Source organism: Cricetulus griseus, chromosome 7 (genome assembly GCF_003668045.3).
Source record: "Cricetulus griseus strain 17A/GY chromosome 7, alternate assembly CriGri-PICRH-1.0, whole genome shotgun sequence".
Lineage (NCBI taxonomy): Eukaryota > Metazoa > Chordata > Mammalia > Rodentia > Cricetidae > Cricetulus > Cricetulus griseus.
This window is the reverse complement of record NC_048600.1, coordinates 73,303,547-73,326,150: the sequence shown is the minus strand read 5'-3', so window position 1 is coordinate 73,326,150 and position 22,604 is coordinate 73,303,547. Positions and strand designations below refer to the sequence as shown.

General features: G+C 48.3%; 1 protein-coding gene across 1 annotated transcript in view; it reads left to right on the top strand.

Annotated features, from left to right (window-relative positions):
* Positions 1–18,198, top strand: part of Wnt3a (Wnt family member 3A) — a 39,395-nt gene extending 21,197 nt beyond the window's left edge. The window contains exons 3-4 of the mRNA XM_027426203.2: positions 10,432–10,697; positions 17,719–18,198. Of these exons, the coding sequence (XP_027282004.1) occupies positions 10,432–10,697; positions 17,719–18,198 (746 nt within the window). The remainder of the gene's footprint in view (positions 1–10,431; positions 10,698–17,718) is intronic.
* The last annotated feature ends 4,406 nt before the right edge of the window (positions 18,199–22,604 follow it).

The window sequence follows — 22,604 nt, the reverse complement described above, 5'->3', positions numbered from 1 at the left end:
CCGTGTGTTATATGCAAATGTGTGTGCATGCATTTCATATATGCATGCGTGCATGCGTGTCTTAGGTGGGCATGTGCATTTGTGAATATGAACGTGTTTAGTGTGCATGCTAGTTAATATGTCTGCATGTGTGTCTGTACATGGGCCTGTGTTAGTGTGCATCTGTGTGGATGTGCCTAATTTACTTATGTGTGTGAATCGGTGAATGTGTGTGCTGTGTGTGTGTGCGTGCAGATGTGTGCATATGCCAGTGTGAGCATACATTTGTGCACCTGTGTGTGCATGCAATACATGTATTGCATATATGTGTGTAGATGTGTGAATGGGAGTTACACACAAATATACGTATGTGTGTGCTCACATGCATTGTATATACACATGTAGGTGCCCAAGTGTCTCTGTGTGGGTATGTCCATGTACACTGTACACATGTGTGTGCACTGAGCATGCATGTGTGAATGGGGGCCTGTGTATACACATGGCAAAGTGTGTGTTCACATCTTACCCCTTACCATCCATCCTTTATCTGCCAGGCCTGAGACCCAGGATGCTACACTGATCCTGAGGAAGCTCCAGCCTCTGGATGCTGAGCTGGGTTCTAGATTGCTCTACTCTTGCTCCTAAAGATAGCAAGGAGCTACCTGCCTTGGTCAGGAAGCATTTGAAGAATTTTGAGTACAGGATGATTATGAGCAGTTTATATGTCCCTTCGGGCAGGCCCCGGACTTGGAGGCAGGCACTTGACCACTCCTTGTCTTGACCTCTGGCAAGGTGAAATGGGTGGGATGGTTATAGGCAAAAACTGGTCAGGGTCAGCCTGTCCAGAGGCAGGGTTCACAGGATGAAGGTCAATAAAACAGTTGCTTTGGCTGGAAGACTAGTGGGAGTTCCAGAGGACATGGGGGCCAAGAGTCCAGGAAGCAGGCTCTTGTACAACATGTGGCCTTTAAGGGGACAGATTCTTCTGGCTGAGTGGGACATTTGCATCTAGGACATAAAGGAGCATGGCATGGATCCTGGAGCCCACAGCCATGGAAACTGGGGCCTCTATCTGCCTGCATACTGAGATGGCTATGCCTAGGGGTCCTCAGAAGTTCCTGGGCCTAGATGGCTTCCATTTGAGGAAGGGCCTAATATACCCATGGCTGCAGCTCTGCACACCTAGTGGGAGTAGTCTCTACTGGTCCCAGGGGCTTGCTTTGCCTGTACAGGCAACCCTTATTCACTGTGAAGCCTTCATTTGGACCTCACTGACCTGGACAGTGTCTCCAGCATGAGCCTCTTACCTTGTGTTGAGTGTGGTCCACCCCTCCCTCCTGAGATTAACCTCCAGGACAGCCATACTCACAGCACATAGTGACTGGACTTCTGTTGGGTCCTCAAGACCTCTGGAGTCACAACAGGTGGCGAAGGTGGGTGCTTATGGACATTAGACTCTCAGTGTCTGCTGGGTGCTTAGATCCCTACCCTTGGTCAACCCAGGGAGGAACTTACTTTCTTCCCAACTTAGTTGCTCCCTGCTCTACTTGGGGTCTGAGCAGGGAATAGCAGCCTGGCCTCTTCCCCTCCCCCAGGCAAGCCCCCATCCTGATGACTGGCCTCAGCATCGTGGCCCCTCAGGGGGTGGTCCTCCACCTCTCTGTGTGTGCTCAGCCTATGGAAGGACCAGCTCCAAAGGGGCCAGCCCGCGAGACAGCCGGAGCCTAGGGCTCTGGAGGGACAGAAAGGGCAGCTTTTTAGGGAAGCAGAGTCCCCAAATCCAGGTTGCGACCCCTGACCCCCCCATCCGAAAGTGTTACCATTTACGATGCGTTGGGGGTGGGGGCTCCCCTGGCTCTGGGGGCCTCTCCGGTATATCATTAACTCTCCGCTGTGGGAGGGGGGACCCCGGCCGACATCCCACTGAGCTCGGCTCGGAGCACAATGTCCCTGCGAGGACGACAAGATTAAGCACAAGGGAAAAGTGAAAATGCTGTTGGCGATTCACACGCCCTTCGGGGTGTTGAATTAAAGCGTCTGAAAGAGGATTTCCCCTCGCGCCCGACGGCGCGGCGGGCAGCGCATACTTCCAGGTTGCTATGACTGGCCGGCGATCGCCTAATCACCGGCCAGGGGGAAATTCATATAAAATATCGCTGGCCATTGTGGGGCTAACGCGGCGTGACAGTGTCGCACAAAGCCGGATTCATCAGCCCCAGCAGGTCAGCCAGGCGCCCGGCCGCGCGGGCCCGGGCGGTGTCAGGGGCCGCGGCCACGGTGGGGCACCGGCGCATTCCGCTCTCAGGTGGCTCCGGGGCCTTTTGTGCCTCGGTGTGATTACCAAATGCCACCGCGACACCCCCTCCGGGCCGCCCGGCTCCTCGAGGCCAGGAAAAGGGCCTGGGGAAGGAGGGACGGTGGGCAGCCTCGGAGGGGAGGCGCCAGGGCGGGGTCTGGGGCTGCAAGCTACCAGCTGGGACTGCACCGATCCTCCTGTCTGCCCTCACCCTGCTGTGCTGAACGCTGGAGGGGGAAGGGGTGCCCACCCACCGAATGTTCTAGAAGCACTTTCAGACATCAGGATGGAAATGGGAAGGATGGTTTGTCCTTCCTCGGGTGACAGGAGATTGACACTCCCAAGTGAGATGATGCTCCCATGCCTGCAGGCTCTTGCCAGTCTGAGCAATTGTGGTTGTGCCATAGTTAGGCCTTCTTTCTTCCCACCTGTGGGCAGCGGAGTGATCTCTCATTTGGAGTTTGGAAATTAATCTGAAGGGAGATTCCTGACACACTTAGGCCAGGCTGCTAACCTTTCTGTGTTTTCCGAGTGGTGTGGTGTGTGTATGGTGTAGTGTGGCATAGGTAAGGGTACCTCTCTGTCTCCTGAGATTCCCTGGTTCTAGCCCTGTGCAGGGTAAGCTTCAACAGGGGTAGCTGGCCCCGAACATATACATAACATAACATACTAAGCATATATGCACCAAACAAATGTACTACTGGATTTAAAGACACCGATTAACATTAACTCATTAATAGTAGGTGCTTTCAATAAACATACACTCACACAGGATGACTTTAAGCTGGACCTACTGCTTCCACCTTCCAAATGCTGGGATTAAGAAAGCACCACCATTGGGGTTTGGAAAGATGGCTCAGCAGTTAAGAGCACTGGTTGCTCTTCCAGAGGACCCAGGTTCAATTCCCAGCACTCACGTGGCATCTGGGGCTGCACCAATCCTCTGTAACTCCAGTTCCAGGGGACCCAACACCCTCACACAGACACACATGCAGGCCAAGCATCAATGCACATAAAACTAAGTAAAATAAAAAATAAAAAGAATACACCACCATGCTCACTCAGCGCATCCCCAGCTCTTGAGAGCAAACACCTTGTATATTACTCATCTGGCATTTCTAGTTATGAGCCTAGTGCCTAGCTACTCATGGACTCGCATATTCTGGATAGATGGATGGTAGGTGGCTGGAGGGATAGAGGATAATGGATGGGTGGAAAGATGGATGGACAGTAGGTGGATAATGAGTAGATGATAGGTAGATAGTAGGCAGGTAACTGAATGGATGGTATTTGGTGGAGGATGGATGAATGATAAGTACTGAAATAGATGAATAGAAATGAAGGAAGCCTAGATAACTGATACTTTGCTTAAACCCAGTAAAACCACAGCAAGGCTAGCCTCTGAGATTGCTTCTTCGGGGAGAACTCACTCCCCACCACCCAGGATCTGACTGAAGAGACACTGGCCTCAATTCATAATCCTCGCACCTCAGCCTTCCTGATGCTGGAATTACGGGCATGAGCCATGACACCTGCCTTGGAATTTGCTTCTCCTTTTCTTTATCTTTACCTGTACTTGATGGGTAGGCAGTCTTGGGTCTGAAGATCTCACCTCTGTCCACATGACTCCCCCAAATTGGCAACACTTGTCTGTAGGAGTCCTGGGCTCAGTAGCCCATAGACACCCACCTTTTCTTCATCTGATGTCCAACACCCATTTGAAACCAGGCATCTGGCTACTGCCTGGACCAATTCACTTGTTTTCCAGAGTGAGGTACACTTCCCTCGCCTGGAAGTCTTTGCCTTTTTGCCGGTCACCTCTGCTGAAACAACAGAAACTGAAGCCTCTAACAGGTGTTGCTGTGGCAGAAAACTTTGCTGGAACCACTAGGCTGCTGTGTCTTCCCCCAGGGATCTTGGGAGAGCCCTATTCCCATTGACTCTCTGCTAGGGAGATAGCTCTGGTACAAAGGTTCATTCACAATGCTTGTTCTAAAGCCCTATGGGAATCTGATGAAAGCAATGGATTTCCTATCTGAGAAAACGTGTCTGTTCCCAAGATCCTTGGAAGTATATGAATCTTGAGTCTTGCCCATGACTCCTGGGTAGAACCAATCTTGCTGGATTAAAATCCTTGCCATCGTAGGACATCCCCTGAGCATTCTGGAGTCTTTTTTCTGGGTATCCTGCTGACATGTTCTTGGTTATTATTAAATATCTTAAGCAGAGAGAAGCATTGCAAGAGTGGTGTAGAAATCTCAGGTTCCCTCACGCAGCCTTCCACACTGCTGTGGTACAAGGTCATACCAAATCCATCAAAACTGTGATCTTGTCAGGTGGTGATGGTGCACACCTTTAATCCCAGCACTGAGGCAGAGGCAGGTGGATATCTGTGAGTTTGAGGCCAGCCTAATCTACAGAGTGAGTTCCAGGACAGCTAGGAATCACACAGAGAAACCCTGTCTCAAAAACAAAATAAAGCAGAAAAAAAAAAAAATCCCGAAAGCCAACCTGACTTGGATGACCTACTTTGTGCCTCCGTGTCCCTTGAGCTCTGCTGTCCTTCCCTTCTTCACTGCCAAGATCACTGTTTTGTGTGAAGGACCTTAATCTGGTTTTAGCGGTTGCCTCCAAACCATCAAGTGCAAACTATACATTTATAGCAAGAAAATCTTGGAGACAACACAGTTCTTCTTGGGAGGTGGATGGTATCTACTCACTGCTAGGAATGTAAACTCCATTCCTTGTTTAAATTAAGATGTTGTCTACCAGATGGGTGTGGTGGTTCACTTCTGTAATCCAAGTGCTTAAGAGGGAGGCAGGAGGGCCACAAATTTGAGGCCAGTCTGGGCTATGAAAACCTGTATCCAAAAAACAAAACAAAACAAAACAAAAACCCAAGGGTATGTGCCAGATTTCTCCAACATAGACTCAAATATTTTCCCCTCATAATTAACTGACCAGTATCTTAATTGAGGGAACTGCTTAAAACCCTGTGGCTGCAGCTTTCATTCAGCCTTCTTTTGCCATAATGTACCGATTCACATCCATCAGGCCTGTGGGCTTGCAGCCTGCAGTTCCTCTCCTGGCCCCTTGAATGGAGTTTCTGGACCAGTCTGTAGAGGCTTCTGGTCTTTATTTCTTCCCCAGCCAATTGAAAATCAGCTGTAGAGCCTGCCCTGCCATGCCCTGCCTTGACTTGACCAGGAACCCCACCTCCTCATTTGACACCAGGGGAAACTGAGGCTCAACGGAACACTTTCCAGCTTGCTGGTGACAGAGCTGACTAAGAATGAGCTATTGTCCACTTCAAGTTTAAGCTCTGTGCTGCTCACTCCGTCTCCTGAGTGCCCTTCCCCTCAAGTGTGTCTACCAGCTCCAGGCTGTTTGCTTGGGTCCTGATAAGCAGGAAGCCTGAAGCCCTTGTTCTGGGCAGGGCAAGGGCAAGGCCCAAAGTGCTGGCCCCCTTATCTTTTAAAACCAAGAAGGGAGGGGGTGGGGCATTTGGGTGACACTTGGGCTGGATAAGTAACCCAGGGCTGCCTCCAGACTTGGAATGTGAGGGTGCAGACAGAGAAACAGGATTCTGAGTCGCACCCAGGAGGAGGTAGCTCAAGGTCCCTGGCCCAGACTCAGGTCTATGCAGAAAGACAGAGGAGGCCAAAGCCTTCCTTAGAGGCGCCAGGAGGAGTGACTTGGCTCCTTCAGAGATAAAATAGAAGCTGGAGATGAAGCTCAGTTGGTAGAGTCTGCCTACCATGGACAAATCCCCAGGTTCCATTTCCAGCACTACTTAAAACTAGGTGTGGTAGCACACAGCTGTAATTCCAGCACCTGATAGAGTTCAGGGTCATCCTAGGCTACATAGTAAGCTGCAGGCAAGCAAGTCCCTGCCTAAAAAAAGAAATAGAAAAAAAAATGATATGGCTTTCCTAAGTGGAGGGCAGGAGGGCAAGTGGGTGTATCTAGTGAGGCTGGTGTTTACACACAGGCACCTCAGCTCCAGCCATGGGCTGCTTGTTTGTCCTGGGAAAGGAAACAGGATGGAGGGCTTTTCAAGAATTCTGAGGCTGCTGGGGGTGGGGGGTGGGGGGGCACAGCCCTTTAACTCCAACACTCGGGAGGCAGAAGCAGGCAGATCTCAGAGTTTGAGGTCAGTCTGGTCTACAAAGTGAGTTTCCGTTAAGCCAGAGCTGTTACACAGAGAAACTGTCTTGAACCACCCCCACCCCCCCAAAAAAAAATGTTGGGAATGAAGTGTCCGTTCTGGTTCCATGTAAGAACACATAATGCAGTAGGGTCTCAGTTGGGATCTGCCTCCCCAGGGTAGACTTACTGCCCTTTACAGCCCAGGGCTTCTGCCCTTTCCCCTGGTACCATAGATACTACTGAGGGGTAGCTTGTGTTCTGGAATGGAAATAAACAGTGGACAAGATACAGATCCCACCCTTGGGGAGGATCTGAACTGGCAATTAATTCCAGAAGGCTGAACTACTGTTGAGGAATAGCCACAGCTGGCATTCCAGGGATCTAGAAGCCACATGTTGGGTAGACAATGCCCAGGACCTCGGCTGACAGGCTACAGAGCACAACAGGGGCAGCCCAGGCCTAGGGAATAACAAGGCTAACTATGGCTAGAGGCCAGTGAGTGGCTGAGAAGAAGAACACAAGGCTGGCAGTGAGCAAGTTTTAAATAACTCCAGGAGGGCCGTATGTCACACTGGCACTGGGCATGGAGTTGGGCAGCTGTGTGCATGGCTAATGGAGGTAATTGAAGGCTGAGTGACAATCCAAGTGGTTCTGGTAGAAGATGGACTCTGTGCCCATCTTCTAGAGCCCAGAGTGTCTGTTTCTGGCAAGCCAACTTCCTGTGGGAAGTAGTGGGAAGAGATTGGGATTTTAGATGGCTGTCCAGGCTGTGGCAGTGCCCCAGGTTGGGGACAGAGCAACTGTCTGGAGTCTGCAGAGGGCCATCCATAGCGAGGGCCAATGGCTCCAGGAGGTCTTTGCCAGCCAGCTAGAGGTAACCATGGCTCACACTGTGTTCTTATTATGAACGCAAATGTGTGATCTTTGATCTGTGTGTGGGTGCTTAGCTTGGTGGGCAAGTCTGAGTGTTTGTAGTTGTTCATAGTTCCTCTCTCCCTGCCTATTTGGGCTTTGGGACACACCGAGTCCCACAAGTTTACCCTCTTAGCTATGGCTTGTGGAAGCATGGGAAGTAGTTACCTGCTTGTCTCCCAGAATGGCAGCTCCCTATGTGTGGAGGAGGACAAGAGTCTTATAATCCCAAGAGGTGGTTGGGAGTTTCTGTCCAGGAGCTCAGTGACACAACCCTACTTCTACTAGAGGGTCCCCAGCCCAAGAGATCCCGCAGGCCTGTGGGCCCTTCAGTCTGGAATGGCTTCTCGATATTTTTGTAAAATCTCTGCTAGTCAGTGCATCAGATGCCTATCCCTCTTGCTTGGAACATCATGCTTATCATGCAGCAAGCACCGGGCACACCTGTATCTGGTGACAAGTAGAAGAGAGAGTGCCTTCTCTCTGTAAGGAACACTTATTCATGGTGGGGGGGAGGAGCAAATTAATACAGCCATTATAGACATGAGTTTGGGGATTCTCAAAAAATGAAAATTAGAACTATCATGTGACTCCATTATTTCACTCATAGACATATACCCAGAGAACTCCAAACTCTACCATAAGGATAGTTGTACTCCAAAAGTTTATTGTTGCTTGATCACTATAGCAAAGAATTGCAATTAACCTAGTTGTCTACCAACAGATGAATGGATAATGAAATTTTTATGTATATAAAAAATGGAATACTATTCACCTGTGGTTTTTTGTTTTCTGCCTTTTTAGTCAATATGATCTGATTGATTATTTCATGATCCATCCATGTGATTTGCCTTCTCTATTTAAGGTCCCTGGCCTAGACCTGCAGTGGATACCTGCAGTCAGGATAATACCAAAGTCTAGACTGTTGTTTTTCCTGTATATGCAGACCTGTGATAAAACTTCATATATGGTGCCGGGCGTTGGTGGCGCTCGCCTTTAGTCCCAGCACCTGGGAGGCAGAGGCAGGTGGATCTCTGAGTTTGAGACCAGCCTGGTCTCCAGATCTAGTTCCAGGACAGCCTCCAAAGCCACAGAGAAACCCTGTCTCGAAAAACAAAAACAAACAAACAAAAAAACCCTTCATATATGTTAGACACAGTGAGATTTAATGGCCAATCCAAACAGAACAGTTATAGCATAGCTTTGGTTAAGTTACATGGTCTCTCTCACTCTTAAGTTTTCTTTATGAGCTGTTGGTCTATGAGTGTTTTGTAGCTGAGTGATAACAAACTGGTGTGAGTTTCTTCTCCTCCTCCTTCTGAGTCCCAGGGGTATTTGTTCTTACCAGTCTTTTCAGCTTCAGCATGCGACTGCTCTTCCCTTTTATTAAGTTGAGAACTTTCTCCACTCTGTAGCTTTCCTTGGGCTTATCCACATGCCAGTTTCACCACTCCTGATTCTAGAGCCACCATTAGGTAAAACAAGAATGGCTTAGCCACAAGCATTGTGACATTGAAACGGGAACTGTTGGTCTGATCCCTAGACAACTACTGAGAGACTATCCTGTGAGTTATATACATACGTACATACATACATACATACATACATATGCACATACATATGCACATACATATATATAAAATCTGGATACTTTGCAGAGTTAGGTATGTCTCAGGAAGGAACAACACAGGACAACCTGAGACTTCACCACACGGCTCACAACATGCAATTTAAAAACTGTTATTTCTGGAATTTTCCTTGTGTATGTGTGCTGGGGATAAAACTAGGGCCTCATGAATGCTAGGCCAGCAGCCTTCCACTAGCTCTCTCTTGTCCAAATGTGACAAGCTAAGGTAACTGAAGCCTCTGGTAAGGGGGAGTCCTATATTGCCAAACTGACTCTCACACAATAACCATTTTCCTTTTCTTCACAGCTTTACTAACCCTTAGTCTCCTGACTGTCCTGTGTTTGCATGAGATAGCCCTTATTGATTTGCATTGCACCCTGCGTTGAGGTACTGGGCATAAGGCTGTGTACTTTTAATATATAAAAGTATAGGCAGACAGGAGTTGTCATGTAGAGCCCAGTCATGCAAGGTGTTCTCCGGGAAGATAAGACCACATGGAAATACTTAGATTAATAGAAATTGGTTAATAATTAAGGCGGAGCTAGCCAATAAGCCCTAGTCACTGGCCAATAGTTGTTTATAATTAATGTAAGTCTCTGAGTGTTCATTTGGGGTTCAAGGACCGTGGGACCAGCCAGAACAAAGAACCTCACATAACACCTTCCTCTGCCTCCTGAATACTGGGATTAATGATGTGTGCCACTACTGCCTGGGATTTTTCTTGATTAGATCATTTAAGGTCAGAAAACACACCTAATTCTGGGCCATGCCTTCTGGTGGCAGCCTATATAAAGGACATGAAAGAAAGTTTTTGCTTTTTGCCTGTTTGCCCTCACTATCATTGGTAAGTCCATTCCTTCACTGGTATTATAACCTACTTCCTTTGGGATTCCGATGTATACTGAAGGCCCACTGAGACATCCAACCTTGTGGACCAGACATATATTGGATTCTTGGACTTTGTATTGGAAGACAGTCACTGTTCTAGCCAGAACACAGCCTGTAAGCCACTCTAATAAATCCCATTTTAATATATAAATTCATTCTATCACTTCTGTTTTTTAGAGCATCCTGGGTAATACACTAGGGTCTCATATAGCCTAGGTCAGCCTTGAACTATCTGAGGCTAAGAATGAACCTGAAGCTCTGCTCTTTAGTTCCTACCTCTGGAGTGTTTGGGATTCCACTAGAGGCCCGTGTGCCTTCACACACATACACAGACACAGACACAGACACAGACACAGACACACACACACACACACACACACACACACACACACACACACACACACGAAAAACACTTGGAACATTGGTGATTAGGGCCAATATTATTCAGAGACGACCCTAGAAGCACAATGGTAAGATCCTGTGTATACTGAGTTCTCCTGTCTCAGCCCTGGATTCCTGCCTTTTGGACTGAAGCCTTCCTCGTCTAGCCTTCATAACCGCTATCTCTTTCCTCTGCAGCCACTCGGGAGTCAGCCTTTGTCCATGCCATTGCCTCTGCTGGAGTGGCCTTTGCAGTGACCCGCTCATGTGCAGAGGGCTCAGCAGCCATCTGTGGGTGCAGTAGTCGCCTCCAGGGCTCCCCAGGTGAGGGCTGGAAGTGGGGCGGTTGCAGCGAGGACATTGAATTTGGTGGAATGGTGTCTCGGGAGTTTGCTGATGCCAGAGAGAACCGGCCAGATGCCCGCTCTGCCATGAACCGTCACAACAATGAGGCTGGGCGCCAGGTATGTACACAGAACCCCAGGGTTCCAAAGCAAGAGCTACTTGTTCTCTGGGGTGCCCAGAGGGGGCAGAACAGGGTGGAGTAAGGCTGCTCTTGGTGACCAGGCTGCAGATCTGCCTACCTTCTATCAAGGGTTATTGTGACACTACTCACTACTTGTACCTCAAGTGTCCAGTGTGTTCCCAGAGGATGCCAAGCTCACCTGTGGACTTAGGGCCCCTGGGAAGGAGACAAGTGGAGGGAGGTAGCCATAGAACATGTAGTGTCCGAGGGTTCTGCATACATAAAAGAACAAGACATGAAAGGGGGAAAAATAGAGAGGGGAGAATTAGATAAATGGATGAATGGATATAGTAGATATAGTTTGAATTTAGATTGAGAATTATAGTGATAGAGATGATTGATACAGGCTATTGGGAGGGAGGGAGGAAGGGAGTGGGGGAGAGAAGGAGGGAGAGAATGATGAGAACATGAGAATCTGGAACAGAACAGGGAACCATGATAACAGAGCATTGTTGAAGGTCCCTTCCTCTGGCTATACCTGGGTATAGTCTTTCATTTGCCTTCCTTTGGGTATCCCTGGTCTTCAGAGGCTGATGCTGAGATTTCAGGAGGTGAAGGTCTGAACTTTCATACACAGACAAGCTTCACTGCAGCAGCTCACCCTCAAATATACGTAGTGTCCCCTCACACACACAGCCCTGCTTCCTTCTCAGAGATGAGTGTCCAGATTGGTAGAGCTCAGTGGTATAGCAGAGCAGAGAACTGAGTCATCAACTGGAGAGGGACCTTGCACCATCCAGGAATGTCTGTCTTGAAAACAGAGCCAACTATGGGGGTGAAAACAGAGATATTTATTGAACGTGTATTTTACAGGCATTTGAAACCAGGTATGGTGGTGCAGGCCTGTAATCCCAACACTCGTAGAGGCAAGGCAGGAGGATCAGACATTCAAGGTTTGAGGCCTCATAATGTTTGAGGCCAACCTTGTACGTGAGACCCTGTCTCCAAAAGCAAGCAAGCAGGCAAGCAGGCAAGCAAGCAAGCATTTCATAACTGCTGGCTCCTCTGCCCAGCTCCTGTGGTCAGGCACCTACCTGTCCTTCACTGTTAGCAGACATTGGAGATGCCAAGCATGTCCAAGGACAAGCTGTCACAGTGAAACTTGCCTCTGTACATCAGGGACTTCAGACCCTCAGACCCTCAGACCCTCAGACCCTCCACCTCTTCCTAAAGCTCACCTATCCTTCAGACAAAGGATAGGATAGTCTCCTCTGGGGAACCCAGCTCTCCCAGAATGAATGGAGGGGGTTCCTAAAACATGGCAGTTGGATCACTTTATAGTAAGTGTTGTAGGTGATAATTGCCTCCCACTTGCAGGAATTTCCAGAAAGCAGCAGGGGTGGGGGTGAGCAGTGGTTCAGGTCTTTAATCTTGGCAGAGGTGAGTGGGTCTCTGTGAGTTCTGAGGCCAGCCTGGCTTACATACAGAGTTTCAAGCCAGCTGGGGCTACAAACCGAGACCCTGACTCTCCACCCCACCCTCCCCTCCAGAGAGAGAGAGAGAGAGAGAGAGAGAGAGAGAGAGAGAGAGAGAAAAGGAAAGAAGAAAGAAAACACAAAAATCAGAATTTTCAGGAGCCCCACAGTAAAACAAATAAACCAAGAGTTTAACTAGATGTGATGATTCAAGCCAGCAATCACAGCACATGGGAGGCTGAGGCAGTAGAGTCCTGATTTTGAGCCTGGGCTATATTGTGAGTTTGAGACCTTGTTGCAAAAACAAAACAAAACAAAAAAACAACAAACAAAAAAACCACCTTTTTATTTAAAAAACAAACAGAATAATGTGCATAAAATAAGCACTGTAGAAAAAAAAACTTCACAAAAACTATCAGTATCCTCAGAGAATACTGTCCCTGTGACACTGGAACAATATGTTAATTTTAAAAAGGAACAAAAAAGAAGAGCTCTTAGAAACTAAAACCATGAGGCCTGGCCAGGTGTTGGTGGCACATGCCTTTAATCCCAGCACTCGGGAGGCAGAGGCAGGCAGATCTCTGTGAGTTTGAGGCCAGCCTGATCTCCAGAGCGAGTGCCAGGATAGGCTCCAAAACAACAGAGAAACCCTGTCTCAAAAAAACAACAACAACAAAAAACCAAAAAACAAAAAACAAAACAAAACAAAACAAACAAAAACACCATGGGGGCCTACAAGATGACACAGCAGATAAACAGATTTGTCTGCAAGGCTAATAACCTGCATTTGACCCCCCCTCCCCCGTAACCCACAAAGCAGAAGAACAAACCCCTCCTGCAAGTTGTCCTCTGACCTTCACACCTTGTGACATGCATGTGTGAATAAATGAATAAATGTTGGGGTGTTTGCTTTTTTGTTTTTGATACAGAGTCTCTCTATGTAGTTGTGGTGGTCCTGAAACCCACTTTGTAGACCAGGCTGGTCTTGAACTCAGAATTCGGCCTGCTTCTGTTCTGAGATGCTGAGATTTAAGGTATGTGGCACCATGCCTGGTCTTAAGTACTTTTAAAAAAAATTGCTGGGCAGTGGTGGCACATGCCCTTAATCCCAGAACTTGGGAGACAGAGGCAGGTGGGTCTTTGTGAGTTTAAGGCCACCCTGGTCTACAAAGTGAGTTCTAGGACAGCCAGGACCATTACACTAAGAAATCCTGTCTTAAAAAACCTAAAACCAAAACCAAAACAAAACAAAACAAAAATGTAAAAATATGATAAAAAGAACCAACATTTCATCAAGAGTTTTGAGACAAGGGAGAACTCGAAGAAGCTGGCAAAGACATAGGCAGGAAGCGTATCTAGAACCAAGGTTTTAGCTCACACAGGCCTGGCTGCAAGGGTGGGGAAAGAAGGATAGAAAGGGCTCAGGGGTCAAGAGCCCTTAATGAACTTCTAGAATAGTGGTTCTCAACTATTGGTAGGTTGCAACTCCTTTGGGTGGAATAACCCAGCTGCATACCAGAAATTTGCATTACAATTCATACCAGTAGAAAAATTACAGTTATGAAGTAGCAGTGAAAATAATTTTATGGTTGGGGGTCACCACAGCATGAAGAACTGTGTTAAAGGGTCACAGCATTAGCAAGGTTGAGAAGCCTGTTTTAGAGGACTAGTATTTGGTTCTCAGCACTGACATAGGGTAGCTCATAATGGGCTGTAACTCCAGCTCCAAGACACTTGCTACCCTCTTCTGCCACCTGAACACACGTGCAAGCAAACACACACACAGATTTTAACCTTAAAAAAATGGAGAAAGCTAACCAGGCAATGATGGTGCATGCCTTTAGTCCCAGCACCTGGCAGGCAGAGGCAGATGGATCTCTGTGAGTTCCAGACCAGCCTTGTCTATAGAGCGAGTTCCAGGCCAGACTCCATAGCTACAGAGAAACCCTGTCTCAAAAAACAAAGTGGGGAAAGCCCCCTTCCCCAAGATATGTTATGAAATTCAGAGCCTGTAACCTAGAGAAACCCTCCAAGTTTCAAAGAGAATACCTGGTGTTCTTGCCAAGGATGGGTTATTAAAAGACATCATTGGAAACTAGAAGAAAATAGAGCAACACTTTGAGGATTCTGAGTGACAAAATGATTTTAAATCAAGAATTTCATTCCCAGCTGCACTATGAAAGAGGGTGGTACAGTAAAGTAAATTGTGTTCAGATAATACCATTTCACAAAATTTACCAGATGGCAAAAGGATGTCTTGAAGGTGAAATGAGAGAATATCTTTTGGGTTTTTTTTTTCTTTAATATTGTGGTGTGTGTGTGTGTGTGTGCATGTTCCACAATGTGTGTGTAGAAGTTAGGGGACAACTTTCAGGAGTCGGTTTCCTCATGCCACCCTGTGATGAAACATGCAACTAGCTTAGTGGCCAGACCTTTACCTACTGAGTTACCTCACCAGCCCTTTGTTGTTGTTGTTGTTTTGTTTTGTTTTTTGTTTTTCGAGACAGGGTTTCTCTGTGTAGCTTTGGAGCCTATCCTGACACTCTCTCTGTAGACCAGGCTGGCCTCGAACTCACAGAGATTCACCGGCCTCTGCCTCCCAAGTGCTGGGATTAAAGGCGTGTGCCACCAACACCCGGCCCTTTTTGTTTTTTTGGTGCAAAGTTTCATGTATTCTAAGCTGGCATTGAATTCTCTATGTAGCTAAGAAAGACCGTCTTCCAAACTCCAGCTTCCACCTCCCATTGCTGGGACTATGGACAAGTACCACCACATTCAGTTTATGAGATGCTAGAGATCAAATCCAGGGCTTCTTGCCCAGCATGCTAGGCAAATGCCCTACCAACTAAGTTTCATCCCCAGCCCTGATGCTTGGATATCTTAAGAGGATGTTTAGAGATGAGAAAACACAGGGCTGACCTATAACAGGTGTGTTAATCATAGAACAGAAAGTTGAATGGGCAAGAAAATGTCACCTTAGAGTATACCTGCTAACACAGCCTGTGCCATCAGCAATGAGTATTGAAGGGAGAGATTATCCTGTGTTTTTTTTAGGGCAGAAACAGGGACAGTTTGGTGAGAGGTGAGAGAAACTAGTAAATTTCAACACTTCATGGTAAGAAAGCAAAAGACAATACCTTTCGTTCAAAAATCAAGAAGAAAGACAAGGGACTGGAGAGATGGCTCAGTGGTTAAGAGAACTGACTGCTCTTCCAGAGGTCCTGAGTTCAATTCCCAGCAACCACATGGTGGCTCACAACCATCCGTTATGAGATCTGGTGCCCTCTTCTGGTGTGCAGATATACATGGAAGGATATATATATATATATATATATATATATATATATGAAAAGTGCTGTGACAGCCCTGCATACTGCAAGGCACTGCCTTGCATGGTCAGGAATTATGCCAAACAGGCAAGCACTGGCCAGGATCCCTGCTTTAACCAGCAGGTCTCAGCTGCTATTGAGATCTTTGGCCAAGTAAAATAAAAACAAGAGAGAGAGAGAGAAAGGAGAGATGGAAAGAATCTCTTTCAGAAAGTCTGGCTGCAAAAGAGAGGGATGTGGGTATTAGACAAGCTGGACAAGCTCGGCATGGTGTTATTCTACCATGCCCATGGGCCAGTTCGACAGGAAGGGTGAAGAAGCAGCTGAGAGTTCGATGAGGTGCAAGCAGATCTGAACCCAGAATGATTGAAGCCTTAATTAAGCTGATGCTTTCCAATACAAATCCCTGCAAGCCACACTCAGAGCTACTTGGGCAGTTTAGCTTTCAGGTAGTTATATTGAAAGAATACCCAGGTAAAATACACTTGGAGCCTTTTGAAAGAGTCTTACAGTGTAGCTCATACTAGCCTCCAACTCTCAATTCACTTATAGTCGTGTGCCATCATGATGGGCTGGTCTTCCTCTTTTATCACAACCATCTCTCCCCCTTCCTTCCATCCAAGACTGTATGCAGAACGAACAAAGGGGAATTATGGGGAGAGAGAGAGAGAGAGAGAGAGAGAGAGAGAGAGAGAGAGAGAGAGAGAGAGAGAGAGAGAGAGACAGAGAGAGAGAGAGACAGAGACAGAGAGAGACAGAGACAGACACAGAGATTCCCAGATCCTAGACTCTTGACTCCTGTGTTCTGACAGGTGAACTATCACTCTTTGGGGAAGGTAAGGGCCAAGGGACACATGGAGATGGCCTGTGTCTCAGACTTCTGGTAGTTTTCCAGAGCAAGTGGGAAGCTGGCAAGGTCCTTGAGAGGGAAGCTTCTAACATAAGAGTTTCCTGCCTCCATTTAAAATATTTTAACTGCCATCATAATTGAACACACTTAAGAGGTGCAATGAGACCTTTCAATATGTGACTATAAAAGATCATAACCAGATCAGGGTAAGAAGCATTCCTACTGCCTGAAAAATTATTTCAGCCAGGCATGGTGGTGCATTTCTGCAATCCCAGCACTTGGAGGCACAGGCAGCATTGTCACAAGTTCAAAGCTAGCCTGGACTATGTACTAAGTTCCAGACCAGCCAGCAAAAAAACATAGTGAGAAAGAACCTGTCTCAAAATGAAAAAAAAAAATTTTCTGTTTGAACATTCAAAACCTCCCACTCATCATTTGAAGCAGTTCTTTGTCTACTGTGGTGGTCTCTTTGTGCTATAGACTATAAGGGGTATATATTCTTACCTTTCAACGAAGACCTCTTCAAATTCTTAGCATCATCACACTTGGGACTGAGCATCCAGCATGAGAACCTGGACCATAGCCAGATCTGAACAGTAGCTACTCCCAGGGCCAGCTTGTTATTTCAGTAGTACAGTGGATGTTGAAATTATGAATGCAACATCCTGCATGCTTTCCTTACTCCGAGGCTTAAAGACTCAGTGTGTGTGCTTGCATAGAAAGGAAAGACACAAGGAGGTGTCCAGAGCAGATGTTCATGGGCTGGGTAGGAAGGCTCCAAGTCTGGAGCAGAGGCACAGGGAGGCACAGCAGAGGGTCACTGGAAACAGTTCTGATGGTTGTATGCCCCCTTGTCCCCACCCCTTTCCCCAAAGAAAGGGAGGCAGGATTCCCTTCTTGAAGCACCTCTGCTTCTTCCCCTAACGGATCAAGGTCTCCATTGTCCATAGGGAAAGCTTCTGTTCATCCAGGGCCCTGTGAGTATAGGGACCACTCTAAGCACCCCTGTACTGTACTCCTAGTCTTTACATCAAGCCCATAGCATCTGCTCTGGACAGCTCCCCACATCTTCCCTTCAGCATCCTCACACTGTCCACCTGGAGCTCCCTGCTTCCTGGACTCTATCTTAAACACCCCTGGAAAGAGAATTTAGCTGGGTCTATAAGGAGAAAGAAGCTCCCAGGCCCCTGAGGCCTTGGATCTGGCAGCGAAAACCCAGGTCACCATAAGGAAGGTAGTGGCACTAGGTGCCCACAGAGAGGAGTCTCAGGGACTTTCTGGAGTAGGTGGGCTGCAAGCAAAGAGCAGACCCCCTGGTTGAGCCACACCAGGGGCAGACACTGGCTTATGTGCTTGCTTCCTCAGGCCATCGCCAGTCACATGCACCTCAAATGTAAATGCCACGGACTATCGGGCAGCTGCGAAGTGAAGACCTGCTGGTGGTCGCAGCCCGACTTCCGCACTGTTGGGGATTTCCTCAAAGACAAGTATGACAGCGCCTCCGAGATGGTGGTGGAGAAACACCGTGAGTCTCGTGGCTGGGTGGAGACTCTGCGACCACGTTACACGTACTTCAAGGTGCCCACAGAGCGCGACCTGGTCTACTATGAGGCCTCGCCCAACTTCTGTGAACCAAACCCTGAAACAGGCTCCTTTGGGACGCGCGACCGCACCTGCAACGTGAGCTCTCACGGCATAGACGGGTGTGACCTACTGTGCTGCGGGCGCGGCCATAACGCGCGCACTGAGCGAAGAAGGGAGAAGTGCCACTGTGTTTTCCACTGGTGCTGCTACGTCAGTTGCCAGGAGTGCACACGCGTCTATGACGTGCATACCTGCAAGTAGGAGGGTTCTTAACGGAGGGAGCAGGGTTCCTACTTAGGGGCAGGGTTCCTACCTGGGAGCAGGGTTCCTACTTGAAAGGGTCTCATACCTGAGGATCCAGTTTCTACTTGAGGGTAGGACTCCTACTTGTGAGGGGCTCCTACCTAGGGACCCAGTTTCTGCCTTCAGCCGGGGCTCTTTCTTGGGGTCTGGGTTCCTTTTTAGCGGAGAGGCTCCTGCCTGGGATGCTGGTTTCTACCTAGGGTGGGAATCCACCTAGGGATGGAATTCCAATCTCGGAGGGGGTCCTACCATATATGGGTTGGACTCTTCTCTTGACCCCACAGGGCTCAAACCAGGACAGGTGAGCAACTCCCTTAATTAGGTGGGGTTCGTGGATGGGTGAGGGGGGGTTGGGGTCCCTCCTCCCAGAGGCGCTGCTCTAGATAGATTGAGAAGGTGCTTCAGGGTGGGCCCTACTGGGCTTGGGGATCCAGTGGGGGCGGGACTTCACCCTGAGTGGGTGGAACTTCTGAGCAAGAAGAAAGGAAGGAAGACCCCCTTCCGTTGGGGTGAGGCAAGGCTTCACTAAGGACTCCGGGGACGGAACTCCAGCAAAGGAGGAGCTCTTGAGTAAGCCTAGGCTCTGAGCAGGTAATTCAGCCACAACATGGCTCCTTTTTAGTCCCCATGTACGGTTCCACCTGCAAGCCTTATCTGTGCATAGCAGGATCTTCTGGCAGAATGAGCCATTCAGAACTCAGGAGTGACTCCAGATACTACCCCCATGCCTGGGAACCCCTTTCCAAGCCCTGCCTTCTGCCTGGGCGTTCCTATCCCTCTTACAAAATCTCGGAGCTCTATCCTGAGTAGAGAGGGTACTTAGGGGATGGGGGCTGCTGGGAAGGGATCCTAGGGCCTGGCGTCTTCTCACCATAGCTGTCTCTGCCCTGACACCTGACACTCAGATCTACTCGCAGGAAACCTTCCCAGCTCATCTAAGCAGTGATGCCCAGGCCCCAAAGGTGCTCAGAGACTTTGGCCTCACTTTGTGTTGTGGGAACTTCAGGGACATTAGGGCACAGGCTACAGAGACAATGTGTCCCCTAGAGGCCCCCATGTTCAGGACTGATCCCCAGAACCTGCTGTTTAGGCAATGGTCACCAGATCTGTTGGCCACCAACCTGTCCCCATGCTTCTCTTGCGTCTGTCTGGCCTGGAAGTGAGACATTGTAGGCCATCTGCCACAAGAGCTTCCTGAATCACTGCCACTGTGAATTGTCCCAACCTCCAGGCAGGGGAGGGGATGTGGCCACATAGGAGTGTGCCCCAAGAGCACTGAAGAGAGGCCACGCATGGTGACTGTCTTCTGCACGGTGACTGTCTTCTGCCTGGAACTTTGCATTTGGGGTTGTAATTTTATTTCCAATGCTGCTATATCCACCATCACTGGAGTTGGACAAACATGACTTTTCTTTTTTTTTCTTTTCTTTCTATGAAAGAAATTATTTTAGTTTATAGTATGTTTGTTTCAAATAACGGGGAAAGTAAAAAAGAAAAAAAAACCATCAGTGGTTTGTACTAGATTTTCCCTTTTATTAACATGCATTAGATACACATATTGATGGAGTTTGGTATGACATTCTGTGCTGATCTCCTGAGGGTAATTCACATTTCCCTGTCCTTATTTGTGGTGGGTTTGCACTATCTTGGTGACCTGAAGATGCCAGCTCAGGGGCTGGGTCTCAGAACCAAGTAGAGTTCATCAAGAAGCCTCCAGGGAAGTCTTTGGGCCCAGAACTCCAAGAAGAAACACTAGAAATAGCTAAGTTGGGGAAAAGAGTAAGTCAATTGTAGCAACATGTGGTATAGAGCAGATCTGAGAGCTTAGAGAGGTGCAGATGGGGTTTTAAGTTTAAGTAAGAAAGCTGGGGAGCTATACAGTAAGTAATTAGGATACTTTGGTAGCCCCAGTGAACAGATGAAGAGCCTGGGTCACCTGAGGAGAAGCTTGACAAAGACCCCTCACACATCAGTGATGCAGGAGAAACATGGAACAAACCATCTTCCCATGAATCCAAAGTCACAGCTGATATCCCAAGATCACTGTATGTAAGGTATGGCAGCCCTTGGGATTTGAGGACAATGGTCTGGCTTGCTGCTGGTGGCCTTTAAGTATAGGGTCAACTGGATCCTAGGAGCACTCTCAAGTCCTCAGATGGACACCAGAAACATCTCAGATTCCGATCCAGAGGAAGTCATGCTCCCATTTGCCTTCAAAAGGGGCCCAAACCTCAGCCAAGCCAGGTAGGGTAATCATCCTGTTGGTGAGACAAGTGATCAGGGGTGTATAACGTGAGTTTTCTGGCCTGGCTAGGCCCTGCCACTGCTTCAGCCCCAAACGATGACATATAAATCTGTTGGCTGGTGACTATGGTTTCTTATTGGCTACCTCTGACTTAATTATTAAATCATTTCTACCAATCTTGGTCTTCTCTTACCAGAGAGAGGTCCAGGGACCTGTTATTCCTCTGGCATCCTACATGTTGACCACTCAGCATGTTGGCAGAGGAGAGCAATTTCCTGTTTGTTCTTACTTATATTCTGATTCTGCACAGCTACGTCACTTCCTGCCTAAACAATCAGCCAATCAGTGTATAATTCATTAACCAATAAGAGAAACATATACACAGAAGGACTTCCCACATCAGGGGTGGGTTTTAGGGGCACCATGGAAGTGAAGGCTGGAGGCCTCTCTCAAAGCCATAGTTCTCTCAAGGCCACAGCTCTGTCTAAGCAAGCCCTACCATGTCTCTGCTCCTTTTCTGGCTCCCCCACATCCATCCCTATACTGTTCCCATGTCTGGGTCCTGTCCTGATGTCCAGATACCAGAGCAATGGATGTCCTGAGAAAGCTGAGAGCAGCAGGTCCTACCTCTCAAAAACCCAAATTGGCTGGGTGTGGTGGCACATACCTTTAATCCCAGCACTTGGGAGGCAGAGGCAGAGGCAGAGGCAGAGGCAAATGGATCTCTGAGTTCAAGGCCAGCCTGATGTGCAAAGGGAGTTCCAGGACAGAGAGGATGGCTACACAGAGAAACCCTGTCTCAAAAAACCAAAACAAAACAAAAACCCTGGAAGAGAGGCTGTGGGGTGAGGGGAGACATAGGCAGGGCCATCCGGGCCCATTTGACCCAGAATTGTAGCTGAAACTGTGAGCTTGGTCCATGCTGACCACTAAAAGCCAAGGCTGCTGCCCACATGCCACATGAACTTGTCCATAGCCTGGTAGCCCAACATTTTATGTCACATTGGCTGAAACTACACTCTGAATGCCATTTGTCAGAGCAGTCTGCCACTGGCTTTGTGGCAGGGCCACTTAAGGAGGTCCTTAAGCCATCAAAGCAGTCACAAGTAGTCCTAAGACCCTACTGGAATCCTCTACATTCTTAAAGAAGTGCGTAGGGAAGGAGCCTCCATGTCTTGGGGCATAAAGATGGAACCAGACATGTGCCTGGTCTGTATTGTACATGGCTCCCACTCTATGCCCCAGGCACATCTTTTGTCCACCTAACCTGCTAGCTAATCTTTGTGCTACTCTGTGCCCTCACCCCTTCCAGGGGCCAGATTCAACCTGTAGGCTGCTGATCCATGCCCTGAGACAGCTCTGTCCACCGCCATGAGAATACAGGTCCTCCCTGGTCACATTGTCATACTTAAATACCAAGGTACCCAGAATCCCAGTAGGTTACAAAAGGAATAGCCAGCCTGGCCTGACCATACAGGCCTATAATCCCAGCTGCCACAGAAGGTAAGGCAGGAGGATCACAAATTTAGGACTGTCTGGGATACAGAGCAAGATCAAGACCAGCGAAAGTAATTTAGTAAGACCCTGTCTCAAAATGCAAATAAAGGGCTAGAATGTACCTCAGTGGCAGAATGTTTTCCTAACATGTGTGAGGCCCTGGACTCCCAATGCCACCACAGCATTGGGGAAAAAAAAAATCACAGGCTATGAGGGGCGGTGACAACTGAGTGGTCTTGGGGAAGGAGTGCTGTGTGGAACTCTCTGGCCCCTGGAGAACTGTCCAGGTCTGTTCAGGACTTGTGTAGGAACAGGGTGTAGGCCCAGGTTCTGAACTCTCAGAGAGTGCCCCTTCTTTAGCCTTCTGATTCCCTGCATCTTGGCAGGTAGGCACCTTAATGTCAATTATGCCTACAATAGCTCCCTCTCCTCAGCCTCAGGGCTTGCTGTACCCCTGCTGGTGCATTCCAGGCAGGCCATCCACTCTCATGGCTACAAGTAGAGTAGGCCCTGACATACTATAGTAGGCCTACCAAGGAATTCCCAGTAAGGGCAAGGGTCAGTGGGGCCAGCCAGCTGCAAGTGAACACGTTGTAAAGAGGATGCCATGTTCAGGGCCAGT